This window comes from Trachypithecus francoisi, unplaced genomic scaffold (assembly GCF_009764315.1).
Source record: "Trachypithecus francoisi isolate TF-2019V2 unplaced genomic scaffold, Tfra_2.0 Lachesis_group4, whole genome shotgun sequence".
NCBI classification, from domain to species: domain Eukaryota; kingdom Metazoa; phylum Chordata; class Mammalia; order Primates; family Cercopithecidae; genus Trachypithecus; species Trachypithecus francoisi.
Window position 1 is genome coordinate 76,738,965 of NW_022681469.1, and position 27,970 is coordinate 76,766,934.

Below are 27,970 nucleotides of genomic sequence, written 5' to 3' on the forward strand. Positions count from 1 at the left end.
TCAGTGTTCAGAATCCAGATTGAGAGCAGTATCTGTTTCTTTGAGGTCTGATACTGCATCAAAATCCACTTCAAAATCTGGTATGGAAAATCTTAAAAAATTATATCAAAATTTGGCTTTTGTCTTCTTTAAAAAGAAAGAAGCTTTAGGGGGGTAGGGAAAGTGATTTGTACCGATACCTTTGGCAAGGCCTTCACTAAGTACTCTTTCAAAGCAGTAATTCCCAAACCATAAAAGACCTGGACATGACCTCAAGTATCTACAGCTTGAGAAATGTTACTTGGTGCCGCAGATGTTTGCAGGCAGAAATTCCAGATCCTGAAGAACAGTTGGAAGTATCTTTCCCTGAAAGCCTCTTCTGCCCTGAGGATGCTGGCCACTGAAAAGGATCCAAGCTATAGGACTGACATCACTGGAGAGTGGAAATATCCTTTCAGCATCTCTACGCTACCAGTCCCCACTAATCTTAACCAACTCCAATGCCTCCCAAGGTGTTTCTGAAGCCCTCATCCCTAAAGATTTATTTGCTCATGCCACTCCTGTGTTTTTGAATTTCTATTATGTCAGTGATCATATTCTGTCCTAACTCCTGTTCCATACAACAGAGATCAGGAGGCTTTGTTCTGTACTTCCTGTCCTCTTTCTCATCTCAAAGTTATCTTTGAGTCTTTCTTTTTCCACATCTGCTGCATCTTGTTAGTTACGGACTGTTCTTGATTATCTCTTCTCAATATCTCTTGAAACCTGTCTTCTTTTTTTTTTTTTTTTTTTTTTTTTTTTTTAGACAGAGTCTCACTCTTGTTGCCCAGGCTGGAGTGGAATGGTGAGATCTTGGCTCACTGCAGCCTCCACCTCCTGTGTTCAACAATTCTCCTGCCTCAGCCTCCTGAGTAGCTGGGATTACAGGCATCCACCACCATGCCTGGCTAATTTTTGTATTTTTAGTAGAGAAGGAGTTTCACCATGTTAGCCAGACTGGTCTCGAACTTCTGATTTCAGGTGATCTGCCCACCTTGGCCTCCCAAAGTGCTGGGATTACAGGCATGAACCACTGTGCCCAGCCCCTTCACTTCTTTATATTTCCATGACCCTCTCTGAGTCCAGGCCATCTCTGGCTCTTGCTTTTGCCCTCACAGCAATTGATTTGGCTTTCCTCACTCAAGTCTTGCTCCCAGCCCTCCCTTTACCTATTCATTCCTTACTCTGCAGTCAGAGTGATTTTTCTACAATCCCTGTGTGTCTGATCATCTCATTCCCCTGCCAAAATCTTTAGTATATTTCCACTGCCCTTGAGATAAATTCTCAACTCCTTACCATGGCTTACCAGGTGCTATCAGCATCTCTCCCTCATTTCCCCTCTTGCACTACACCTTACACTATAGTCATACTTAACTCCTACTCCTTTCTCAGGGAAGCCTGTGGGGGCCTGCGGTTGCCTGGACCTTTCCCTGTTCTGTTCCCTAGTTCTCTTCCTAGCTCTTTACCTGGGTAATTCCTCCTCATGCTTTGTTCTCAACTTAGAGTCGCTTCCACGTGGTCACCTTCCTAGACCTCCAGCTTATCTTGCTCTTTTTTTCCCATAGCATTTTGTCCTTCCTTGGCACAGCACTGAGACTTCATTATAATTGTGGTTTATTTTTTCCCTCTAGACTTGAAGGTCCCCAAGGACAGAAACTATATGTACCTTCTCTCTTTTACATCATCATCACCTAGCTCAGTGTCTGGCCTATAGAAAGGCATTTAGTAGCTATTGAATAATTATTCATTGTTGTATCTTCCACACTTCTTGGTATCAAGTTGGTATCGCTGAGTACCTTGCACACTGTGGATGTTCAATACCAATTTGATGAATCAGATCCAATTGACACATTGTTCAAATTGTCTGATAGAAAACCCAGGTCTACTGAGACACAGAGTAAAACAATAAGCTGGTTTAGGAAATATTAAAAGATTATTTTCTGAAAGATGAATTTGATTGGCTGACCAATCACATTGGACCACGAAGATGACCAGACAGACCATGTTATAGTTGCTATACTCTTTGTGCAGATGGTGTTTAGTTATTACTGTCTGTCTGTGGCAATTCTATCTATTGCCTGGAAATTGGCTGCTATAGAAGTGGGTAAGAATTAAAAATGACCCTAATACTGATTATATTAATAACTACTGATCATGTTCTTAATGTGCATCAGCTCATTTGATCCTCACAATGATCCTGTGAAGTATCTCCTGTTATTATTCTACTTTACAGATGAATGGTAGAGAGACAATCTGAACTTCTGCAATCTTACTCTGGATTTCATGCTTTTAAACATTCCTCTGCATTGCTGGTATTCTTCGCTGTGATCACTAACTAGAGACATAGCTTCAGAGATAGACATGCATTTATTAGCTATGCAAAAGCCTTAGGAGTCTTTTGCACAGGCAGCAGGCATAATGCTTAGGAAATGAGGTCAGTCTCTTGTCATACCTGCTGGACTTGATTTTAATAAAGCTTTGCAAGCAAGTCATAAGAGAAATGGGAGCAATTTGGAAATAAATTACTTCCATTATGCTGCAGAATCTCCTATATACTGTGGCATGTAGGAATTATTCACAGATGTATGTTTACAGTTTAAAAATCAACTATACTGTGCTCAATTATATGAGGGGAAAACTCTAGTAAACAGTTTTTAATTGGGTTGAAATTAAGATAAATTTAGGATAATGAAGGAAAATGTCTTAACAGCAAGATTTATAGACTGTGTGCAAAACTCCCATTGGAAGTGAAAGAAGCCCATTTTTTGCATTTGAAATGCAAGATTTACATGCACATGAGGAAAAAACATTATGTGTACAATCAGTTTCTATGTAGTCATGAAATTCTTTTGAAACAACAGAGTATATATGTATTATTCAATAGATACGAGCATTCACTGCTACAAAGCTCTATATTTGGTACTATGGGAGGTACAAAATTCTCCAAAATCTAGTTACAGATTCCAAGAAATTTATAATCTGCTGAATTATAGCACTTCTTTATTAGAGGAACTGTATTGTGTATCCATAAAATGTTCATGAAATGAGAGAACCAAATTGTAAAATATTCTTTTGGAAGAGATACTGTATTTGGTAAAAGAGAAAATGAGATCCCAGAAGCATATTCATCCTGAAAGAAGAGGAAAGAATGAAATTTGTTTTTCTTTTCATCTAATTCTAGGGTTTAAATGCAATAAAAGGTTAAGGAACATCCTATATGAAGCTTTAAAAGTAGATTCTTTGAAAATATTAGTAACATGGGGTGGATTTTGAAAGATGGGACTAGAGCCTACCTTTACAATCACGTAAATGACTTAGGAGAAACCATGATACATTCTAAACCCTTGCTACTCAGAGTGTGGCCTATGGATCAGCAGCATTAGCATCACTTGAGAGCTTGTTAGGAATGCAGAATCTCAGGCCCATCCCTTGCCCATTGAATCAGAATTTTAATTTCAATAAGACCCCAGGTGAAATTGTATGCACAGTAATATTTGGAAGTATTAGTCTAAATAATAAACCTTTGGCACCAGATATTTTGCATTTTGCTCTTTTTGCAACAGTAATTTGCTGAGGTATTCATCTACATTTCTAAGATCTTCTCTTTCTACTTCACTCTCCAAACTGTTCTCCCTAGAAGCTTTTCTGTCTCTACTGCTTCCTACAAGAGCTTCTCTTTTTAAAAAATTTGTTTTTATCGACGAAGTCTTACTCTGTTACCTATGCTGTTGTGCAGTCGTGCAATCATAGCTCACTGTAACCTCGAACTCCTGACCTCAACCAATCCTTCAGCTTCAGTCTCCCAACTAGTTAGAACTACAGGTATGTGCCACCCTGCCCAGCTAATTTTTAAATATTATTTTAGAGATGGGGTGTTGCTATGTTGCCATGGCTGGCCTCAAGCGATTCTCCTGCCTCAGCCTCCTCTGTAGCTGGGATTACAAGTGCATGTCACCAGACCCAGTAAGAGCTGCTCTTGACTTGATTGCTTTCCATTGTTTTTTCAGCCTAAGCCATGTGGAAAAATTTGCATTTTCTGAATATCCTGTGTTCTTTCATGGCTTCCACCCATGTTACCCTCCATATCCCCATTTGGACCCATTTGACCTTTGGGACTCAGTGAAGCCTCCTCTCCCTTTTTGTTATATATATATATAGATAGATAGATAGATAGATATAGATACACACACACACACACACACACACACACACCACAGTTTCTTTATCCACTCATTGGGCATTTGGGTTGGTTCTGTGTTTTTGCAATTGTGAATTATGCTGTTATAAACATGTTTGTGCAAGTATCTTTTTCATATAATGACTTCTTTTCCTCTGGGTAGATACCCAATAGTGGGATTACTGGATCAAATGGTAGTTCTACTTTTAGTTCTTTAAGGAATCTCCACACTGATTTCCATAGTGGTTGTACTAGTTTACATTCCCACCAGCAGTGTAGAAGTGTTCCCTGTTCACTTCATCCATACCGACATCTATTATTTTTTTGATTTGTTAAAAATTATGGCCATTCTTCCAGGAGTAAGGTGGTAGTATCACATTATGGTTTTGATTTGCATTTCCCTGATCATTAGTGATGTTGAGCATTTTTTCATACGTTTGCTGGCCATTTGTATATCTTCCTTTGAGAATTGTCTATTCATCACTTTAGCCCAATTTTTGATGGCATTGTTTTTTTCTTGCTAATTTGTTTGAGTTCGTTGTAGATTCTGGATATTAGTCCTTTTTCAGATGTATAGATTTTGAAGATTTTCTCCCACTCTGTGGGTAGTCTGTTAAATTTGCTGACTATTCTTTTTGCCATGCAAAAGTTCTTTAGTTTAATTAAGTCCCAGCTGTTTATCTTTGTTTTTATTGCATTTGCTTTTGTGTTTTTTGTCATGAAATCCTTGCCTAAGTCAATGTCTAGAAGGGTTTTTCCAATGTTATTGTCTAGAATTTTTATAGTTTCAGGTCTTAGATTTAAATCCTTGATCCACCTTGAGTTGATTTTTGTATAAGGTGAGAGACGAGGATCCAGTTTCATTCTTCTACATGTGGCCAGCCCATTATCCCAGCACCATTTGTTGAATAGGGTGTCCTTTCTCCACTTTATGTTTTGTTTGCTTTTTTGAAGATCAGTTGGCTGTGAGTATTTGGGTTTATTTCTGGGTTCCCTTATTCTGTTCCATAGGTCTATGTGCCTATTTTTATACCAGTACCATGCTGTTTTGGTGAATATGGCCTTATAGTAGTTTGAAATCAAGTAATGTGATGCCTCCAGATTTGTTCTTTTTGCTTAGTCTTGCTTTGGCTATGCGGGCTCTGTTTTGCTTCCACATGAATTTTAGGACTGTTTTTTCTAGTTCTGTGAAAAATGATGGTGGTATTTTGATGGAAACTGAGTTGAATTTGTAGATTGCTTTTGGCAGTATGGTCATTTTCACAGCATTGATTCTACCCATCCGTGAGCATGGGATGTGTTTCCATTTGTTTGTGTCATCTATGATTTCCTTCAGCAGTGATCTGTGGTTTTCCTTGTCTTTCACCTCCTTGGTTTAGTATATTCCTAAGTATTTTGTTATTATTATTATTTTTTGCAGCTATTATAAAAGTAGTTGAGTTTTTTATTTGATTGTCAGATTGGTCGCTGTTGTCATATAGAAGAGTTACTGATTTGTGTACATTAATTTTGTATCTGGAAACTTTGCTGAATTCGTTTGTCAGTTGTAGGAGCTTTCTGGAGGGGTCTTTAGGATTTTCTAGTTAAACAATCATACCATCAGTAAACAGAGACAGTTTGACTTTCTCTTGCAGTGACAGTTTGACTTGCCCTTTATTTCTTTCTCTTGTCTGATTGCTCTGGCTAGGACGTCCAATAGTATGCTGAAGAGGAGTGGCAACAGTGGGTATCCTTGTCTTGTTCCACTTCTCAGAGGGAATGCTTTCAACTTTTCCCCATTCAGTATTATGCTGCCTGTGGGTTTGTCATAGATGGCACTTTTATTACATTGAGGTATGTCCCTTGTATGCCAATTTTGCTGAGAGTTTTAGTCATAAAGTGATGCTGGATTTTATCCAATGCTTTTTCTGCATCTATTGAGATGATCATGTGATTTTTGTTTTTAATTCTGTCTATGTGGTATATTGCATGTATTGACTTGCATAGGTTGAACCATCCCTGCATCATTGGTATGAAACCCACTTGATCATGGTGGATTATCTTTTTGATATATTGTTGGATTCAGTTAGTTAGTATTTTGTTGAGGATTTTTGCATTTATGTTCATCAGGGATATTGGTCTGTAGTTTCCTTTTTTGGTTATGTGCTTTCCTGGTTTTGGTATTAGGGTGATACTGGCTTCATAGAATGATTTTGGGAGGATTCCCTCTTTCTCTATCTTGTGGAATAGTGTCAATAGGATTGGTACCAATTCTTCTTTGAATGTCTGGTAGAATTCTGCTGTGAATCCTTCTGGTCTTGGACTTTTTTTTTCTTTGTAGCTTTTATATTACCATTTCAATCTTGCTGCTTGTTATTGGTTTGTTCAGGGTATCTAATTCTTCCTGATTTAAGTTAGGAGGATTGTATCTTCCTAGGAATTTATGCATCTCCTCTAGGTTTTCTAGTTTATGTGCATAAAGGTGGTCACAGTAGCCTTGAATGATCTTTTGTATTTTTGTGATGTCAGTTGTAATATATCCCATTTCATTTCTAATTGAGCTTATTTGGATTTTCTCCTTTCTTTTCTTGGTTAATATTGCTAATGTCTATCAATTTTATATTTTTAAGGAAACAGCTTTTTGTTTTATTTATCTTTTGTATTTGTTTGTTTGTTTAAATTTCATTTAGTTCAGCTCCAATCTTGGTTATTTCCTTTCTTCTGCTGGGTTTTGGTTTGGTTTGTTTTTGTTTCTCTAGTTCCTTAAGGTATGACCTTAGATTGTCAGTCTGTGCTCTTTCAGACTTTTTGATGTAGGCGTTTAGGGCTATAAACTTTCCTTTTACCACTGCCTTTGTGGTATCCCAGAAGTCGTGATATGTTTTGTCACTATTGTTGTTCAGTTCAAAGAATTCTTTAATTTCCATTTTTGACCCAATGATCCTTCAGGAGCAAGTTATTTAATTTCTGTGTATTTGCGTGGTTTTGAGGGTTCCTTTTGGGGTCAATTTCCAGTTTTATTCCACTGTGGTCTGAGAGAGTGCTTGACATAATTTCAAGTTCCTTAAATTTACTGAGGCTCGTTTTGTGGCCTATCATATGGTCTATCTTGGAGAAAGTCCTATGCACTGATGAATAGAATGTATATTCTGTGGTTGTTGGATAGAATGTTCTGTAAATATCTGTTAAGTCCATTTGTTCCAGGGTATAGTTTAAATCTATTGTTTCTTTTTTGACTTTCTGTCTTGATGACCTATCTAGTGTTGTCAGCGGAATATTGAAGTACCCCACTATTACTGTGTTGCTGTCTATCTCATTTCTTAGGTCTATTAGTAATTGTTTTATAAATTTGGGAGCTCCAGTGTTAGGTGCATATATATTTAGGACTGTGATGTTTTCCTGTTGGACAAGGCCTTTTATCAATATATAATCTCACTCTTCATCTTTTTAAACTGCTGTCAATGTGAAAACTCTATTTGAAGAAACCCACCCAAACTTAGGTCTAAAAGAATTACTATTCCAGGAAACACAGGCAAGATTAAAACATATATGAGGAAAGAAGTCACCATTAGAAAGTTAGCAGAAACAATACAGACCAAAGCTATTAAAATTATTGGATAAATATATAAAATAACTGTATGAGATACACTTAAATAAAGAGACCATTAAAAATATAACCAAGAAAACAAGAAGAGACTATAAAAAGTACCAAGCTAATTTTAAAACCAACTAAATACAATTTCTGGAACTAAAAATATAGTAATTAAATTAGATAAGCAATGGGTTAAGCCAATCAGGACAAAAAACAAAACAAAACAAAAAAAAAGAAACAATGATGCAACAGAAACTCCAACTGAAGAGACTATTATGCTTTTTAGACAAAGATTAGAAATGCAAAAAATATGAGGGATTAATAAGCTTTCACATATGTCTACTGGATATTTCAAAGGATAGAGAAAAGCCAATATCTGAAGTGATAATGTCTGAGAAACTTCCAGAACTATAGAATAACAGGTCACATAAAATGTGGGAAGTTACACAAATCCCAAGAAGTAAAAATTAAAAGTTCTACTTGACATAAGTCAGAAATGCTGCCAGTATAATGGTTAAGGATACAGACTCTGAAGCCAGACTGCCTCGATTCAAATCTAGGCTCTATCACTAACAAACTAATTTCCTGAGTTTCCTCATCTATAAAATGGCAATAGCAATGCAAGTAGAGTGTCCCTAATCTGAAAGTTTGAAATACTCAAAAATCGGAAGTTTTTGAGCACCACAAGTAGAAAATTTCACACCTGAGCTCATGTGATGGGTTGTAGTCAAAATGCAGTCAAAACTTTGTTTCATGTACTTCATGCACAGAATTGTTTAGAATATTGTATAAAATTACCTTCAGGTTATTTGTATAAGGTATATATGAAACATAATTGAACTTAAATGAACATAAATGAAATAACATATCATTATGTAAGTGCAAATATTCCCAAATCCAAAAATATCTTAAATCAAAAACACTTCAGGTCCCAAGCATTTTGGATAAGGGATACTTGACCTACAATAGTACCTACTCCATTGTATGGACATGAAAATTAAATGACAGCATGTATGAATACAGCCAAAAATAGTCCCTGGCACATTGTAACACTATAAAAAAAGCTTTAATTGCTTATTATTGCTATTACTTATAGAGGGACTTCTCTAGAGTACAGTGAGGCCACAGGAGAGTGGAATGTTTCTACATATTTCTAAAAGAAAATAACTGTAGATTGGGCACAGTGGCTCACATCTGTAATCCCAGCACTTGGAAGGCCAAGTGGGGAGGATCAATTGAGGCCAGGAGTTCAAGGTAAGACTGGGCAACATAGCAAGACCCCATCTCTACAAAAAAAAGAAAAAAGAAAGGAAAAGAATTGTATACTCAGTAAAATTACCTCTTTTGAACAAGGTTGAATTAAAGTCATTTTGAGATTAAAAAAAAAGAAAGCTTACCATCAACATCTTTTTATTTATTTGTTTATTTAAACATTTATTTTAAGTTGAGGGGTACGGGTGCACGTTTGTTATAATAGTAAATTATATGCCATAGGGGTTTTGTGTACAGATTCTTTTGTTACCCAGGTAATAAGCATAGTACCCAATAGTTAGTTTTTTGATCCTTACCCTCCTCCTGTCCTCCACCTGGTGGAGGCCCTAGTGTCTGTTGTTTTTTTCTTTGTGTCCATGTACTATCAACATCTTACTAAAGAAACATCTAGAAAAAGTGCATTAGAAAGAAAGAATACGGTCCCATAGGAAAGCCCCAATATCTAAGAATAAATGTTAAAAATATCAGTATATTGAAATAAATAGGAACTGTATAAAATAATAATAAATGCTTAACATGTAAAACTAAAAAAAATAAGCAGAAATAGCATATTATTTGTTTATGGAGTGGTGGTATCATTATAATGAAAGCATTATAAAGTCTTAGTATTCCAAGAGAATGCAAAGACATGGACTTAACTTAAATATTAATGTTAATATTTATAGAAAATCATTAAAGAAGGGAAATCAAATTTATAATTTTTATACTAATAGAAAGAATAAAATGGAACACATTTTTAAATTGAGGCAGGAAAGAACATGACCAGAAAAAAACAAATAAACCAAAATGATAAGATTGAAGAAATGATAACACGGACTAAATATATCACAACTCACAATAAGAGTAAATAGGTTAGACTTTCTAGTTAAAAGATAATGACTATCATACCAAATTAAAAAATAAAATCCAGTTCAGTTATGTTTTCCCCAAAGGGACACCTAAAATATGGAGACATTCCACCAGAAGTGTTTAAAATTAAAAGATTAACAACAACAACAAAAATACTAGGAAAATACTGCTTAAGAGAAAGCTGGTGAAGAGAAAGTAATTAATATCAGGCACAATAAACTATAAGGCAAAAAATATTAGTGGAGGTCGTCCCTACATAATGATGAATGATGTAATTCACTGGAAGCTTTAACCATTCTAGGTGTATATCAACTTAGAAACAGAGATTTATTCCATCAAAAGGAAATTCTGATTACACTACAAGAAGTTGCTAAATTCACCACCATTGTGAGAAATTTAACACATTTTTCCATTACAATAATTAAAAGATCAAAAGACAAAAATTGCAAAGTATATAGAACCAAACGATACCACCAACACATTTGATAAGATGAATCTATATAAGAACATTGCTCAACAACTGGTAAATATGTATTTTTTCCAAGCACACAGAAAATTTATGAAAAGTGACCATGTGCTAGGACACAAAAGTCTGGTATCATACATTCTATATTCTTACAATTAAGTTAGAGAAACGCATACTTGTAAGTTTAAAAACTCCTCAAATAATTTCTGCATCATAGAATTAATATAATGGAAGATACTTGGAATCGAATGATTAACAAGACTAAATATCAAAACTTGAAGAAAAGCTGTACGTAGAGGAAAATGTATTACCTGAGTGCTCATATTGATGAAAGGTAGAGATTAATGAACTAATCAAACTTGAGAAATTAAAAACAGGAACAGCAGAATAAGTCCTAAGAACCTAAGTCAAAGGAAATAAAAGATCAGGTTGAAAATTAATGAAATAGAAAACATTGATCAACAATTAAGATTGGTTCTCTTAAGAAACTTTGAAAAGGAATAAAATTCTGGCTGCGTGTATTAAGAACAGAAGACAGATCATATCAGGAATGGAAAAGAGGACATAACTGGAGACAGTGAGTGTTAAAGGGGCTTAGAGGAGACCACACAGCATTTTAACTCTGAGCATAGGTTTGGGGGTCAAAGAGATTTGGTTTTGAATCCTAGATGTGCTGCGTTCCAGCAATGTGATCTCGGGCCAGTCTCGTGACCTCAGTGCCTCATTAGAACAATGGCAAAGATTGTGAATATAAAATGAAACAGAAAGTAAAGCACTTGGCACATTAAAAACAGGAAAAATTAGCTATACATTTTACTGTGATTTTTTATTCTTGGCATTAGAGATCAGTACTCCTGGGCAGCTTTACTGGTTTTTTGATGTATAAATAGGGCACCAAGTGCAAGAAACAGAGCTGGACAGAGACTAGAGGACATTTCATGGAGGACAAATGTGAGCAGATGCCTGGAAAGGGACACAGAAGGCCTGAGCAAGTCTCGTAAGTGGAAAAGCCACAGGGTAGAGAGTGTGTTTTTTAACGTCAAAAGCTTTGAACATACACAGAGAACACCCACATTTCTCCCTCTATGTACTCCCCAAACATATTCACTAGTACAACCTCTGCACTGGGGACTGCTGCTACAGAAGGATTAGATTAAAGCAGTAATACAAGGAAGAAAATCAGGCCAGACCACATTTCCATATTAAAATTTGGAATACAAATTTTGGTGTTTTCAATGGTCTAGGGCATAGAGAAGTTGTTTATACCCTCCGTCCCCTGTCAAACTGAATTTTACTTTATTCCACCTATAGCAGAACCTGGCCTTATTCAAACACCTAAAAAAATCTAAGGGCTCAAGAATATTGTGATTCTTCACATTCCTGTGTTTTAATCCTCAGGCACTAAATAAGTATTTGATAAATGAGGACAGCAATGAATAACCTGAACATTGATAGTACCAGACCTTGGACATTTTGTGAATACGTGCATATGGCAAGTCAGGGTAGAGTATGCCAGGTTTTCTCAAATGTGTGAACTTTCAGTGAGGTCTGAGCAGCATTCAGTTCTTCAGTATCCAGTAATCGTGTCTTCGTGAATTAACACCAGCTTCCCAGATCGATTTCTGATTGGGCGCTTTACGTGAGAATCCATCTAGGTTGCACTGCCGCCTTTAGAAACAGTCTGGAATTCTGAGGAGCTTAGAACATTTATAATTTCTCTCAAGTGAGATGCTTCCCAGCAGCTCGGTCCCAGAAGAAGATACACATCCATGGGCCCACCTCTGGCTTCAGCAGGGCTTTGTCCAGCTAAGCTTTGAGAAAGACGGTTGAAAAAAAAAAAGCAGAGAAGCCCAGCTGTCTTCACCTTAAGGTCCTCCTGCTTAGTAACCTTCCCAACAGGGGCCGCACAACCTTCTTCACTGGCTGCTTGTTTCTCTGAGTATTGTGCCTGGAGATTCCTCCGAAAAAACGTATCCCAAACCTGGGCTTCCTAGGCCTCTGTCCTTAGGAAGTCCAGGAGCCCTCAGACAGCAGAAGCCCGGTGTTTTGAGGGATGGCTCAGAGCTTTGCCCCTGCTGGTCCTGGCAGCCTTTATAGCTGGAGATTGCAGTTCAATGCAAAGGGAGCCATTTGACAGTGTTTACACCGTATCATTTCCAAAGAATCTCTGCTCTTGAGACAATCGGTGCTCTCAGCTGTCTGTCAAGTTCAAGGACTTTTTGTCTTAAGCATATCTGAGTGTTGGGGCTGGGGAAACTAAAGGAAACTCACCACAAGAGACTTTATTTGTGGGGCTCAGTTTTCCCCATGGTTGTATCTTTCTGCTATTCTTTTGTACCATGTCAGTCTGGGGACATAATCGGCCCTCTTCCTGTGGAACTGGCTCTTAAAGTACTTTATAATTCTGGCCTGGAGCTGCTGGGAGGTCTCTCTTTTGGTGAAACCACTGTTTCATGGTGAATCAGTCACTTCCTGCAGGCTGCCTTCTTTCTGTCCTGCCACGAGGTCAGGGATACTGCCATTTGGGGACAATCTGGGCTTTAATCTCTATTTCGTCTGGAATGGGAGACTGGATGGACACTCCAGTCTGAACAAATAGACCCAAAGGGATTGTTGAAGCTGACACTTGGAGGGGATTTTAGTTCTTTATTATAAACTATTATATAAAATATATTTTATCCTCCTACCTTGACAAATATACCTTATAGTGACAAAAGCTAAAGGATATATGTAAAGCTACAGTTTTTATATATCTGAGGGCTGGCAAAATGTCTGCTAAAGTTATTATTGCACACATCTGGCTTTTCTGTCTATGGGTTGTGATGGTTGAATGAGTAATAAAATGCATACATAACTTATAAATTTGTATTTGTTCCATCAATTAAGTTTTCTTGCCATTATTTCAGAAAAACTACTTCATTGTTATAATCAACATGTTTACATAATTTGTTTTCAACTCATTGTAATTCTCTGAAGGCTTTAAAAATTGCAATTATATTCAAAGTATACTTAAACATATTTTAATGAGAATATATAAATTAAATAGAAAAATAAAATCTAAAAGTTATTTTATATGTTTACAAAAGTCTTTTAAAATATTCAAAATGATCTATCAACTTTAAAAGGTAAAATTCAAGTTATAATTAATATATGCCAAAATTTCATTGCATATATTAACATTTTAATTAAATCTTGTTTTTATAGAGATAACACTATTCACATTGTAAACACTCTATGTCCACCTAGTTACCAATATAAAGAATTGGTACCATGATACACATATGATGCATGCATACAAATTTAAGGGTAATATGAAATGTTAATATTACAAAGTGTTCCTAAATCACCATCTGCAACTTTTCTGAATATTATGCTAATTGAGTAGCATGGGAAACAGGAATGTGAACAAGAAGAGAAGCATGAAAAAGGATTCTTGGCATTATTGAGAAATGACACTTTGTTGTAAAAGAATCTATTGTATTTATGTTATCTTCAGGGAGGAATTTGATAAGTTTTGTTCTTCTCATAACCCAGTACTATTTTTCTCTTACATCCTCCAAGAATTCTGAAGCAACGTCGTCATAATCTCTGATTTTTATCAACTTTCAAATTAGGTCAGCTTTTCTTTTAAGGATACAGGGAAGAAATACAGAGGTACATTTCCCTAGGACCTGAACAGTGTGGTCATGAGAGTGATGTTAAGTGTTATAGACTATGCTGGACCAGCTCTGAGTGCCACATCCTGAGTGATAAAGGCATCTGTGTGTTCTTTAATACATTTATTTGTGGGTGATTGTGGTATGTGGTACCCTCTAAAACATCTCTTGCCCAGGTCTATGAAAAGTACTTTATATATCACCCATCCAAATGTATACATCACACTCTGAGAGAAACTACTGCTAATATTTTGGAATATTTCCTTCCAGTTATTTTCTGTCCCTTGATTTCACATAGGAGAATATACCTTACATACAGTCTTGTATCTTACTTTCTTGATAAAGTTGCCAGTGGAAAGAGAGCTTCACTGACTGACCATTTGGTGCAGGAATTCCTGTCAGATGGTCAACGAACCTTACAGAACTACATTCTTTAAACATGGGGGCAAATGTGGCCCAGTCATGGAGGCTTATACCATGAGCGTTGGAGGAAGGATTACATTGTTTTCCTAATGGAGATGGCAGAAATTAAACATAAGAAGCATTCAAAACAAATAAAGATCCAGAAATACAGCTGAGGCACAGTGTTAGATGCAGTAGAGGATATTCAAATAAATACAAGACAGTTTCTGTCTCTGTAGAGGCCTGCTTAGAAACAACTAGGCTGGCTTTGTTCTCAGCAACAAGATGACTGATAGCTAAACTCTAACAAGAAGGATGAACAGGACATTGCAATGGATTAACCTGTTTACAGCTCAAATTTACAGTGGAAAGTTGGGATTTTTTGAGATAATATGGTCCTAGAAACTGCTTTGGAAAAATGGCATGGCTTTGTCAATTTCCTTTGTGTTAGTAAGACCAACTACTGTTTACTGAGGATATTATGGACTGAATAACTACTTCATAGGCATTATTTCATTTGAATTTTCATTTAAATTTAAATACTCGTTATTTAATTATTTCATTTGATCAATAACTCCATGAGAAAGGTCTTATTTATTCCCACTTTTAAAAGGGAAAACTGAAACACGGAGAGGTTTAGTAGCTGGCTTTATGCCACATGGGTAAGAAATGGTAGAGATAGAATTATTTCCAGAGGCTGCTGCTATCTAATAATAAGATATAACAGGTAAAACTCTGTTCCTCATCACAGTAGAAGTGGAAAGATTCTTCTGTTGTCAGGTTAGTCAATGATAATCATATTAGTTAGCATAGGTAAGGATGTGCTGCAGTAGTAACAAACCATCAAACTTCAGATGCTAAACCCAACAAAAGCTTTTTCTCATTCACCCTACATGTCCATATTGTATTCAGCTACAGACTCTGCTGGGCTCTGTTTTCACTCTGGAACCAGCATGGTGGAGAAGTCACTGTCTGAAACATCGTCAGTTGTGATGGCAGAAGGAAAGAGCACTAGAATATGTATTAACAATTAAATGCTACTAGTCATAACTCATCTGTCTGCACTTGTCAGGTGACCCACCCAGCCACACAGAAAGCTAGGAAGTATAGTTCTACCATGTGCCTTGAAGACAGAGAGCCAGGGATAACTGGTATCAGCATGATTACTTCAATAGATGTGGACACCATATGACCAGACTTCCATCTCTGCTATTGATATGCTGCCAGCAAGTTCTTTCTGCTGGGGCCAGATTGTAGAGATCACCTAAATGGCAGCCAGGCAGGCAAGAACAATCTTCACAGTGCTGGCACCAAGGATGGTGCGGGGCTCAGTAGAGCAGTGGGAAGAGTGAAGGACCCATGAAGAAGAATGATAAACGCTGTGGGCCAGGAATCATTTGATTACACTTCATGCATATTAACTTATGCAATCTTCACAACAACCTTGTGGGGTAGATCCAATCATCCCCATTTTAGAGATGAGAAAACTAGGGTACAAATGTTAAGTAAGTTCCCCAAGAAAAGATAGCTAGTAAGTGGCAATGTGGGATGCAATCGCTGGCAGAATAGGTCCAGAGGTTATGCTCTACAGAGTGTACTCATGTAGCCACTGAGTACATTCTCCTTCCTGCCTGTGGTCGCTGCTCAGAAAGGAATCTGAAAATCATATGCCTGTTTTCAACTTCATCTTCACCACAATGACTTTAACTCTCTATAGAGTGAAGTTCTTTTTCAAAGACACATCAAACTGTGGCATCTCTCTAACTGTGAAGATGAATGAGCAGCTCTTCATGTGAATCAGAGAAGACAGCCAGAAACCATAAGGTAAAATGCTAAGTGTGGCTACATGTGCCTCACTCTAAGTTAGTAAACACCTGAAGAGAATCACAGGCATGGCTTTATGGATTTGAATTACCTGTGTGTGTATAAACCTTGTTGATTCAGACTCCACTGGAAAGTATAAACACATCAGTGCCATAACCATTATGAACAGAAAAGGCACAGCCACAAGTAGATGCAGAAGCCAGCATGGAATTGACAAGGAGTTATTCCACTCACTTACCAAAAAGTGCCTCCCAAATCCTAACCCTTCCAAATGACCCCATTTCATTGGTATCCTTAAAAATCCTCTCACCATATAGAAAAGTTACTCATTTATATCCATTTATATCTTTGTTCCATTATGTTGCCCAATTCTTTTTTCTTGAGGTGGAACTGTAAATATTAGATTTCATGATTCAAGTCTCTGGAATCCAACTTTCTAAACTGTCTTACCCTGGTGGAAATGGGAACACCATAACCCCCAGTCAGCTGTTATTCCTGTTGAGACTGACAAAAAACATTTATTAAGTGCCTCATAGTATATAGCACTGACCTGGGTGCTGCCAAAGTGTCAGGCCTGTGCACTATGCCATATTCAGCTCAAACAAACTTTGAGGTCCTCCAAATACACAGCTAAGTAAATGTTTTGCCAGCTTTGAACATTTGCCACCAAATTACTTGCAAGACAAGGTCATTGCTTATTAAGTCTAGGCAAAATTTTTTTAAAGTCAGAATGACCAGTGTTAACCCATTACCAACTGTATTGGTTTCCTATTGCCACTGTAACAAATCTCCATAATTTTAGTGGCTTAAAACAAGGCAAATTGATTATTTTACAGTTCTGGAGGTCAGAAGCCTAAAACATGGGTGTTAGCAGGACTGTATCCCTTCTCAAGGCTTCAGGGGGTTCCTTGACTTTTTCAACTTCTAGAAGCCCCTCCCTCAATCCCTCCAGCCTCTTGCTTTAATCTTCTCAACTCCTTCTACTCACTCTGAGCCTCCTGCCTCCATTTATAAAGGCCCTTGTGATTGCTCTGGCCTCACCTAGATAAACCAAGCTAATCTTCCCATTTCTACCTTCTTTTTTTTTTTTTTTTTTTTGAGGTGGAGTCTCACTCTATCGCCCAGGCTGGAGTGCAGTGGTCCGATCTTGGCTCACTGCAACCTTTGCCTCCTGGGTTCAAGCGATTATCCTACCTCAGTCTCCTGAGTAGCTGGGATGCCACCATGCCCTGTATTTTTTGTATTCTTAGTAGAGATGGAGTTTCACTATGTTGGCCAAGTTGGTCTTGAACTCCTGAACTTGTAATCTATCCGCCTCAGCCTCCCAAAGCGCTGGGATTACAGGCATGAGCCACCATGCCTGGCCTCCCATCTCTACATTCTTCATCACATCTGCAAAATCTCTTTTACTCTGTAAGCCAACATGTTCACAGTGTACAGGGATTATAATGTGGACTTTTTATGGGGGGTGAGGGGAACATTTTTTAACTTACCACAGCCACCAAGGTTTTTCTGATATGTGATAAGCTGTATAACACTTTATTCTAAAAATAATTATGTATGGGCCAGGGAAGAATTGGAAGAAAGGAAAATATCATGTGTAAATATCATGGTTGAGAATGTCACAATGTTGTTGGTCTTTAGTTTTAGTATCTGGTGTCAAAGACTTAGAGAGTTAATTTTTTTTCTACCTTTTTTTTTTTTTCCTTCTGTGGCTGTCATCTGCTTACCTGCACACCCAGGCTCGCTCTGTTATCACTCCAGAGTTGGGCATCTCTAAGTTTATCTGTTGCTTTGCGAAGGCTGGATGCTTACTCTCATGGATCCAGGGTCCTCTGGTCTGCTGAGCTGGGTTTCTCATGCTGGGTCTCCTCCCTCTTTTTATGCCATGCTTTCTTCCCATTTTTCCTCCTTGTACAGCAAACACTGCACAAATGTTGGGGTCCTATAAAAGAAGTTAAAGGTATTATCCTAGACCTTTCAGGTTGGCAGGAGGTGAGGAAGTGGGCACCTGTTCCACCTGGCCCTGTGTCTTCCCCTTCTCATTACTGGATTTTAAGCAGCCTCCTTGAGTGAGGTGGGGAAACCAAAAGCAGCGTAAGAGCAGGGGCTTCTTTCTGCTCAGTAGATCACCCCTCTCCCCGACCCTCAGGCTTCTTTTTAATCATTCCACTCCCTGGTTACCAGCTACCCAGTCTGGGTGTCACTTATTCTTGCCTCCAGCACAAGAGGACTTGGTAACCTTGGTACATAATAGTAGCCTTTGAAAGAAAAAGCTACACATGAGGCAACTTGCAAATCCAAACTTTTCTGGGATGGGTGTGTAGTTGCAGGAGGAGTTCTTCCTTAAACAAAGGCAAATTTTCCAGTTATACCAGTTAAACTGGTTCTCACACCAAATATCCCAATGAAGAGTTCTTCTTCTGTGCCCCTGGGAAAGGGAGGCCCCTGAAATGCACGGTGCGCGTGCCTATGCCTGCCTTATGTTCTTAGGACCACATTCCCAGCATTCAACAGGCAGAATTTAGCTAGGATGCCAGCAGGGCTTTTTGACGTGAGCATGCAACTGTTTGAGGAAATGTTGGAGCTGGGAGAGTCCAAGCCTGGTAAAAACAACATGCATCTGCACAACCTATTCTAGATTATAGGGCTGGGACTAGAGAGAGACCAGTGAGTTACTAACCCAAGGTGCAGATTTTAAGGGAGTACCACACAGCAATCAAGAAAACAATATTTCGATGGAAGCACTTTTTAAAAATCAAAACTAGTGCAAAATATCTACAGTAAACACAACATCAAATTTTAAAATAAATATTAGTAACAATGTCATGCTATACTATGAATTTGAGGCCAAAAGAAAAAAATTAGTAACACTAACCCAAAACATCACAAGTGTTGATGTTTTGATCATTATGGACTTTTATGCACTAATTTTCATTTTAAAATATTGCATTATAATATCATTTATCTTGTTTATGGGTTTTTTTGGGACCCCCTTTAATTTTGTGCCCCAAGGTGAGTGTCCAACTCACCTTACTCTAGTGCCAGCCCTGTAATACAAAGGGCAGTTTGGAGGCTTTAACTCATTTGAGCCTTACAACTATTCTCTAAGGTGGACATGGCAAGTATTTTTACCTGCATGTGACAGTAAAGGAACTAAATCCCAAAACCAGAGGCACGACTTGCCCAGGACTACATGGCACATGGTGAAGATGAGATTAAAAATCAGGCCTGCCAACTCTGAATCTGGGGATCTTTCCATGACACCAGAGAGTCTCAATCTCCAGTGCACCAAAAAATAATCAGGAGAGTTGTTAACATTCAGATTCCTGAGTGCCAACCACTGAGACTCTGATTCAGAAGGTCTAGGGTGGAATGCAATAGTCTACATTTTGTTTAACAAACACACTAGCTGATTTTGACATCAATGAGCTACCAGCCAGTTGGGGCAACTCTGTAAGGACTCCAGGCAGATGTCCCCAAGCTATGTCTGCAAGAGCTTGCTGTTCTTATCATTCACATTTCCTCTTGTAAGAAGATGTCTGTACTTCATGTGGGTTAAAATATTACTTTATCTAGTAAGGGTAACATCATCAACCCATTATCTCTATTGTTAACCAAGAGAGAGCATGGTCATCTTAATCCACAAGACCAATGTACTATGAGACATGAGAGAAGAAGAAAAATCTGAAAAATGAGGGACCACTCCAATTAGATGGGAGTCCTGAGCAATCGTCTGCTTGTGGGCACTGGGTGCATTGGATGAGCACCCCAAAAAGAAACAGAAAGGGACTTCAAAGACAAACTTGGTCTACTTAATAATTTCTCTTGTACTGGCTAGAAATGAGAAGTTAATTCTTTCTGTCAGGGTAGTTTCTAAATCTAGATCGAGTAAGAGAAAGAGTTATAAGAAAAATTAGTACTTTTTACCTTGATGCTTGTGGAAATGGTACCTTAAGTTGACAATGGCAATACTAGGGCCATAAAGGCATAAGAGAAAGCTGAGCTGAACATGTGACTACAATGCAAGCAACTTGAGAAAGAATCTTGTCAATGCTGCCAGGGAAGCCTTTCTGCTTGAGGTCAGAAGCATGAAAATCAAGCAAACAAATAAAAATATTTAAATTGGATTCTTAAACCATTCATCTCTGAAAAAAATAACATCTAATATTTTCTTTTGTATCAACTGCCAGCCATGTGGATTTTACCAAGGCTTTTCATCAAGGGGGGCAATTTCCAGTTACCCCATCCTTAGTGGTTACTGTAGCCTCACATAGCTTGATTCTGGCAAAGAGCATAATTCCATGCCAAAATGAAATGTATTGGCCTGTTTTGTTCTTTGGGCTGTGAGTAAAAGAAGTGGCAAAGGGAGCCAGTTTTCTAATAATTGAATGAAAAGAAGTTGGCCTCAATGAAGTTTTTCATCTCAGGTGTTGAGATTGCCCTCCTTCTCTGCCTCCTGGGATGTGCGTAAAGATACAATCTTAATGTAGAGTCTGGGTGGCTATAGACCTGAATAGCAAGAAAATTGTCAGGGCCGCCCTCACATTTAAAAATAGTAGGTCTTCAAAAATTGCACTTGGAAGATGATTGATTGGACACATACCTCTAAGCAACACCAAGCATGATGTTGAGGTTTTCAGATGTACTGTCACCGTGCCTCCAGGAGAACACATGAACACTCCTCCCTTACTTTCTAAAACATGCCTGCCTATTGGCTTTGCTCCATTCTTGTTCACTGATTATTTTCCATTGCTCCCTGGATCCCCTATCAACCAGAACAACAGTTCTCAAACATTAACGGCATCAGAATGACTTGGAGTGCTTGTTAAGCTACAAATTGCTGGGCCCTGCCCCTAGAATTTTTAATTTGGGAAGCCTGTGTGGGGCCAGAGAATTTTCATTTGTAATAAGTTCCCAGTTGATGCTGATGCTAATGAAGACTTTGAAAGCTACCAATCTAGAGTGATGGTTCTAAAACATTAGAATCACCTAGGGAGATTTCATGAAAATACTGATGCCCAAGTTTACCCCAGGCCAATTAAATCAGACTGTTTGAAGATGGAGCCTATATTAGTTTGCTAGGGCTGCTGTAACAAATTATCTCAAACTGAGTGACTTAAAACAACAGCAATCTGTTCTCTCACAGTTGTCGAGGCTGGAAGAACCAAGTCAAAGTGTTGGCAGGCCACCATCCCTCAAAAGCTCCTGGGAGGGGGCTGCTTGTAGCTCCAGCTGTGGCCAGCAATACTTGGCCTTCCTTGGTTTGTAATTGCATCACTCCAGTCTCTGCCTCCACTTTCACATGCACATGGCCCGTGTGTTTCTATGTCTGTGCGCCCTCTCCTCTTTTCATATGGTTGACAACAACTGGATTTAAGTCTTAGCCTAATCCAGTATGACCTTTTCTTAACTTACACCTTAATTGTATCTGCAAAGACCCTAATTCTGAGTAAAGTCACATTCTGAGGTTCTTGGTGGACATGAATTGTGCAGGGGTATTGTGAGGAGACACTATTCAATCCTGTACAGAACCCTGACTTGACTGTAAGATCCCTGAGGGCCAGATCCATGTGTGTCCAACTGCCTTGAAGAGTCTGGAACAGAATGGGATGAAAAAAAATTTCTTGAATGGATGAGCTGTATACTCTCTACTTCCAATTCACAGTCATCACAACGTTACAGACGAAAAACACTCCTCATTTGTCTTAAAAGCTTGTTAAACTAACTGCAGATTCCAAGGACTTTAAAGTGTTTATCTCTATGACTATTCAACTCTAAATTAAAGACCTTTTCCTCAAACAACAAAAGATATTGAAGGCATTTCTTTGTAGAAAGACCTGTATTCTGTTCCTCAGGGCATTTTATAGGGAACATACCTATAAATAGCCCAGATTACACACTTCTGAGAGCTTTTAATGATAAGAAACAATGTTTTTGAACTTCCCATTATGAACTGGAAATAATATTTTCACATGAAACAAAAATGCTAAATTACTTAACCGCCTCCCTAGAGTTTTAAGTTTTGTACAGTGTAAATGATTGTTTTCCAGGAATTAAGACCACAAGAGCGTCTCTTTAAAATGCTTGCGATGTAAAGCAGGAGGCAGGATGCCTGTCGTCTGAGCTTCAGTTGGAGAGGTGATTATTCATGGGGTCAGGGTGGGGGTGGACTAACATGCAAACCACAAGCCCAAGCCAAATGTGGTCACATTGGAAGGTGTGGTGTGGATTGTCAGTCAGTTGGAAATCAGAGCGAGTGAGGTTTATTTTGGATGAGGTGGCATCTCAGGATCACCCTCAAAATTGTCCAGATGGCTTTATTTTGGACCCGTTATGCCAATATCGGATATGGGGGTGGTTTTGGGGGGTTCTTTGAAGACCACTCTGTGACCCCCTGCAGTGGCAGCGGATACAGTGGAACATAAAACTGAACTCAGGATTAGGAGCCCTGGATTCTGGTCTTAGCTCCAGCATACAGGATCTCTGAGATTACTTGCAGTTTTTAAGGATACTGATGTGGGGTATACAAATGTAATGAATGTCTAAACTCATGTATCTTGCTTTGTGTTGCTGCATCTGTTTTACAGAGGTATCTCTTTTTTTTCTTTTAAAGCAGAGAGGTTTGGTTACTTATTTAGATTTTTGGAAGTATTTTCTCATCAGTGGATTCTGGCTTTGACATCCTTTTTGATTAAAAAAATTTCTTCTTATATTAATCAGGAACATAATAATGTTTTAGAAGTCATGAAAATATCTAAGGGCTTTTGTAACATTTATGATATTTAAAAAATCCTTTCTAACCACATGCTAATAGTTATGATAATTTCCAGTTTTCTTTCTTAACCAGAGGCAGTGCTAGCTTTTTAACATGACATTGTCTTACTTCTCCCTTGAACCTCCTTCTCTACCAATGAACTGAGAGAACTGAAATCATCGGGGCATTTCCGAGCAAACTGTCAACTTTCTGAGAACTTGAAAGTTTTCTCATGTCTTATTAGTTTATTTAGTCATAAAGATTCTTTAAGATAAAAACCAAACAGTCAAGTGTATGTGACAGATGTTTCTGGGATTTGGGCTAGAGGCACAGGCAGGAAGGGAAGCTGCCAGACAAAGGCAGTCCCATATTTACTGCTACGTTTTCCTGTTTTTCAGTCTTTGCATAAGGAAAGAGGTGCCCTTCCTGCATGAACGAGGCTTCTCTTTGCTCTCTGACAGCTGCTGCACCTCTTCTTTGAAGTTATTCTCTGGCATGAAAGATCCACAGTAATATATCTGAAGTCTAATTCTGTCCAGGGAAAATGTTCAAACTGAAGAATACTTTTTTTTAACTGTAAAGAAAATTGATATTTATGGAGTACCTACCAAGTACAAAAGGAGTGCTACATGTTATTTCTTTTAGTTCTCATCATTGTACCCTTTTATAGACAAGAAAAAGAGGCACACAGTTAGTAAGTGGCAGTTTATAAGTTTGAATTCAGGTGTACAGATTCCACTTGTTTCTTGGAAGCCCTTATTTGGTTTGCCCTCAGTGTTTACACGGCCTTTTTTTATGACACTCATTTTTCTATTTGGAAATATACATAACATAAACTTAACCATTTTAGCTGTTGTTGAGTATAGATTTCAGTGGCATTAAGTACTTTCACATTGTTCTGCAACTGTCACCACCATTGTCTCCAGAATGTTTTCATCTGTCCAAACTGAACTCTGTACCCATTAAACCGTAACTCTCCATTCCTCTCTCCCTGCAACCCCTGATAAACTCTATCTACTTCCTGTCTCTAGGCATTTGACTACTATAGGTACCACATGTAAGTGGACTCATGCAATATTTGTCCTTTTGTATCTGGCTTATTTTACTTAGTATAATGCCCTCAAGCTTCATTCATGTTTTAGCATGTATCAGGGCTTCATTCCTTTCTTTTACTTTGAGACAGAGTCTCACTCTGTTGCCCATGCTGGAGTGCAGTGGTGTGTTCACAGCTCACTGGAGCCTTGGCCTCCCAGGTCCAGGTGGTCATCCTGTCTCAGCCTTCTGAGCGACTAGGACTACAGGTGTGAGCCACCATGCCCGAATAATTTTTTTTTTTTTTTTTGTAGAGACAAGGTTTCGCCACGTTAGCCAGGCTGGTCTCAAACTCCTGGGCTCAAGCGATCCACCAGCCTTGGCCTCCCAAAGTACTAGGATTACAGGTGTGAGATACTATGCCTGGTCCATTCCATTTTAAGGGTGAAAAATATTCGTGTGTGTGTGTGTGTGTGTGTACACCCCATTTTGTTTATTCCTTCATCCTTCAATGGACATTTTGGTTGTTTCCATCTTTTGGCTATTGTGAATCATGCTGCTCTGTGAACACGGATGTACAAATATCTGTTCAAATCCCTACTTTCAATTATTTGTGCTGTATATTCAAAAGTCAGAATGCTAGAGCATTAGAACATTTTGTTTATTTTGAGATGGAGTCTCACTCTGCCTCCCAGGCTGGAGTGTGGAGTGTAATAACGCAATCTCGGCTCACTCTAACCTCCACATCCTGGGTTCAGGTGGTTGTCGTGCCTTAGCCTCCCGAGTAACTGGGATTGGAGCCACATACCCAGTTAATTTTTGTATTTTTAGTAGAGACAGGGTTTCTCCATGTTGGCCCTGCTGGTCTCGAACTCCTGACTTCAAGTGATCTGCCCACCTTGGCCTGGGATTACAGGCATGAGCCACCATGCCTGGCCTAGAATGTTATATGTGTGTATATATATATATATGAATGTTAATTGAAGCTACCATACTCTCAAATACATTTTATAATTTTTGGAAAATGCATTTCCTATCCAAGTTACCAACCTTTTCATTTCTCTGGGTGATACCAGCGTTCTTCCAGCTTTCCAAGCTTGAGATCATGATGTCACCTTGGATGATTTACCAGTGCCCTTCTCCTATAGTCTGTCATATACTATTGTTTATTTCTTTAAAGTATCCTCAAGATTGGGCTATTTTCATTAACTCTGCCATAACCTCAGCCCAAGTCTGATCACTGTGGATCACTCCAAAGGCTCCTTGATACAGCTCCATGCTTCCAGACCATTTCCTACCAAACCTCCAATATCATTGTCAGAGTGATTTTCCTAAACACCTGCTTCATCATGTCACTCCCCACTCAAGAATCTACAGTGACATCAAGTTCAAGGTAGTAAATGAATTGATTCCCTCTCATCTGTCCAACATTATTTTACATGTCTTCCTTGCCTTCTTCTCTACTGAAAGGGCTCTCTTCAGTGTTAGTCTTATAAGCCAAGCTATTTCCCTAATCTATGCCATTGCTTTCTACTCAACTAATCTCTCAAAACCATTTCCTGTTGCTCTTCAAAACATATAGGTTCTCCATTTATTTCCTACATGTATTAGTTTTGCTTCCCCCTTCCCACATGCTAAGCTTCTTGAGTATAGGATCTTTGTCCTGTACTTTTTGTGAGAATCCTAAGAGTCTGGACAGATATGTGCTTGCTGGCTCATGAAATAAGACAGAGTAACAGGAAGACACAAATTGCAAAAGGTAGAGACAGAGTTTAACAGAGCCCTTAGGAAGAAACTGCTTTACACCCAGGAAGAAATCTCTTGTAGTGGTTGTCAAATACCAGAATAGAAAGAGTTCAGCTTAAATAGTTCCTTATGCATCTTTTGCATTGTGGTGTACAAACTCGGGCCAGTGAATTTTCAAGGCAAAATGCTACCCAGGTGAGTCTGTTTCTCATTTTAAATAATTCTCAAAATATGTGAAATACTTAATAAGTGTTCCTGCTCTTCTCCTAAGCATTTTGATTACATGCAAACCCTAGAAACACAGCATTCTAAGAAATTTGAAATGTTCTTACTACTATAAATTTTGGGAGCTTTTCTCAAGTAGCATTTTTGTCCAGTTAATAAAAAGATTTTTTTCTTTGAGAAGGGCTTAGGAGGAACAGTTTTATACCTTATAATAATTTCATAAATGGATAATTTGACACTAAGTTGGGAATACAAATCATTTTTCTGTAAGCAGACATGACATCCAGAAAGTTAACCCCAGAATCTGGCATGCCCTCCTCTTACATTAGCACATGGGTGTTAAAATCACAACATTGACCAATTCAAGTTTAAGACCAGAATATGTCACAGAAGGTCAGATAAGTGAGAGCTACAAAAACTCAGAGAGATAATGAGAGAGAAGGGGGTGGAGAGAGAGCAAAAGGAAAAGAGAGAGGGTGGGAGAATAGCACTGGAAGAATATTCTAATGATATTTCAGGCCATAGAAATATTGTGAAATTTTATGAATATGTCACAGAAGGTCAGATAAATGAGAGCTACAAAAACTGACAGAGATAATGAGAGAGAAGGGGATGGAGAGAGAGTAAGAGGGAAAGAGAGAGGCGGGAGAATAGCATTGGAAGAATATTCTAATGATATTTCAGGCCATAGAAATGTTGTGAAATATAACATTAATTAAAGGCAACCAGAATTTTTTGGTTATGAATAATGAATAAATAAAATCACACAGCCAAATTAGCTCATTTCCATCTCCTATTTATAGACATTGTATTTAGATAGACTTTTTCACAAATAAATACCAAATTTGGAGCTAACATAACTGAAAGCATCTCTACTTTCTGTTCTCTTTCACTGCTCTTAGGTGAGTCAAATAAGCTCTCAGGGACTTTACTTCAAACTGATATTTTTCTAATTCCTGTTAATGCAATCTGTAAGGCAGACATTAACAATGTATTTTGAGGACTCCTGATAGTACAGTGCTGTTCTAGCCACTACTGCAGTTATGAAAGTTAAAATTTAAAAATATCCACCATTATACCAACATTTAATTAACAATACTCTATCACTGTCAGCACCAGAGGACCTTGAATAAACTATTGTTGTGGCTTGGTTGATAGACAGCTTGTCAGGAAATGATCAGTATTGGCCATGATTTAGGGCTAATTTCATGGATGTTTTCCGGTTCCCGTGATCTTCCTTTCCCCTCTTCCAAACAAAAGTGCTTCTGAAAATTTCTGTTTAACATCTTTCACTTTGAATAAAGAAAACACAAAACATACCCCTTGCAGCTGGTATTGGTGAAATTACTTCTCTGGAGAGACCAGCAGATGAGGGTCTTGTTTGAGAGGCACCAGGCAGAGGTTTCATTCTGTATCAGAGACCACACTCAGACCTGCAACCTGAGATCTGTCTCTCCCCCTCCCTTCACCTACCTACACACACATACACCATCTAAATGAACACAGATGGCTGGCACCCAGAGTAGGCATCTAGGAAAACAGCTGCAGGCCTCTCTGTTTGCTGTCGTTTCATTGTACAAACAGACAGCCTTCGAGATGCTGGTGGTGTTTCTTAATCTGAGATCATTCTTGTTTGGAAGTTTACCCACTTCCTGTTGAGAAATACAGCAAAAGCATCAGAATACCCAGAGCTCGATTTGACTAAAACCAAACATTCATTTTGACTCGTTAGATAGTTAAAATCATAGCCATAGTACACTCAAGGTATACTAACTCATGTAGAGGATTATATTTAATGAAAGCCGTATATTGAAACAATCCATATCAGTTCCTACCTGGCAATACATGTTCTTCCTTCAGAACTGCATAGCATCATCTGATGTATTTGTTTCTCTGTGTGAAATAAATTAATTATTCAAATGTAATATAAAAGAGTGTAAAGCCAAACTTCACAAATGCTGAAAAATAATCTAAA

The 27,970-nt window shown here is 38.2% G+C and overlaps 1 protein-coding gene across 1 annotated transcript; it reads right to left on the reverse strand.

The window, feature by feature from the left end:
• On the reverse strand, positions 1–27,842 carry SEM1 (SEM1 26S proteasome complex subunit). The gene is given in 7 exon segments (XM_033192098.1): positions 1–77; positions 14,342–14,518; positions 15,610–15,715; positions 15,717–15,771; positions 16,599–16,625; positions 17,966–18,180; positions 27,831–27,842. Coding segments are annotated over 7 exon segments (669 nt in total).
• Positions 27,843–27,970: the final 128 nt, after the last annotated feature.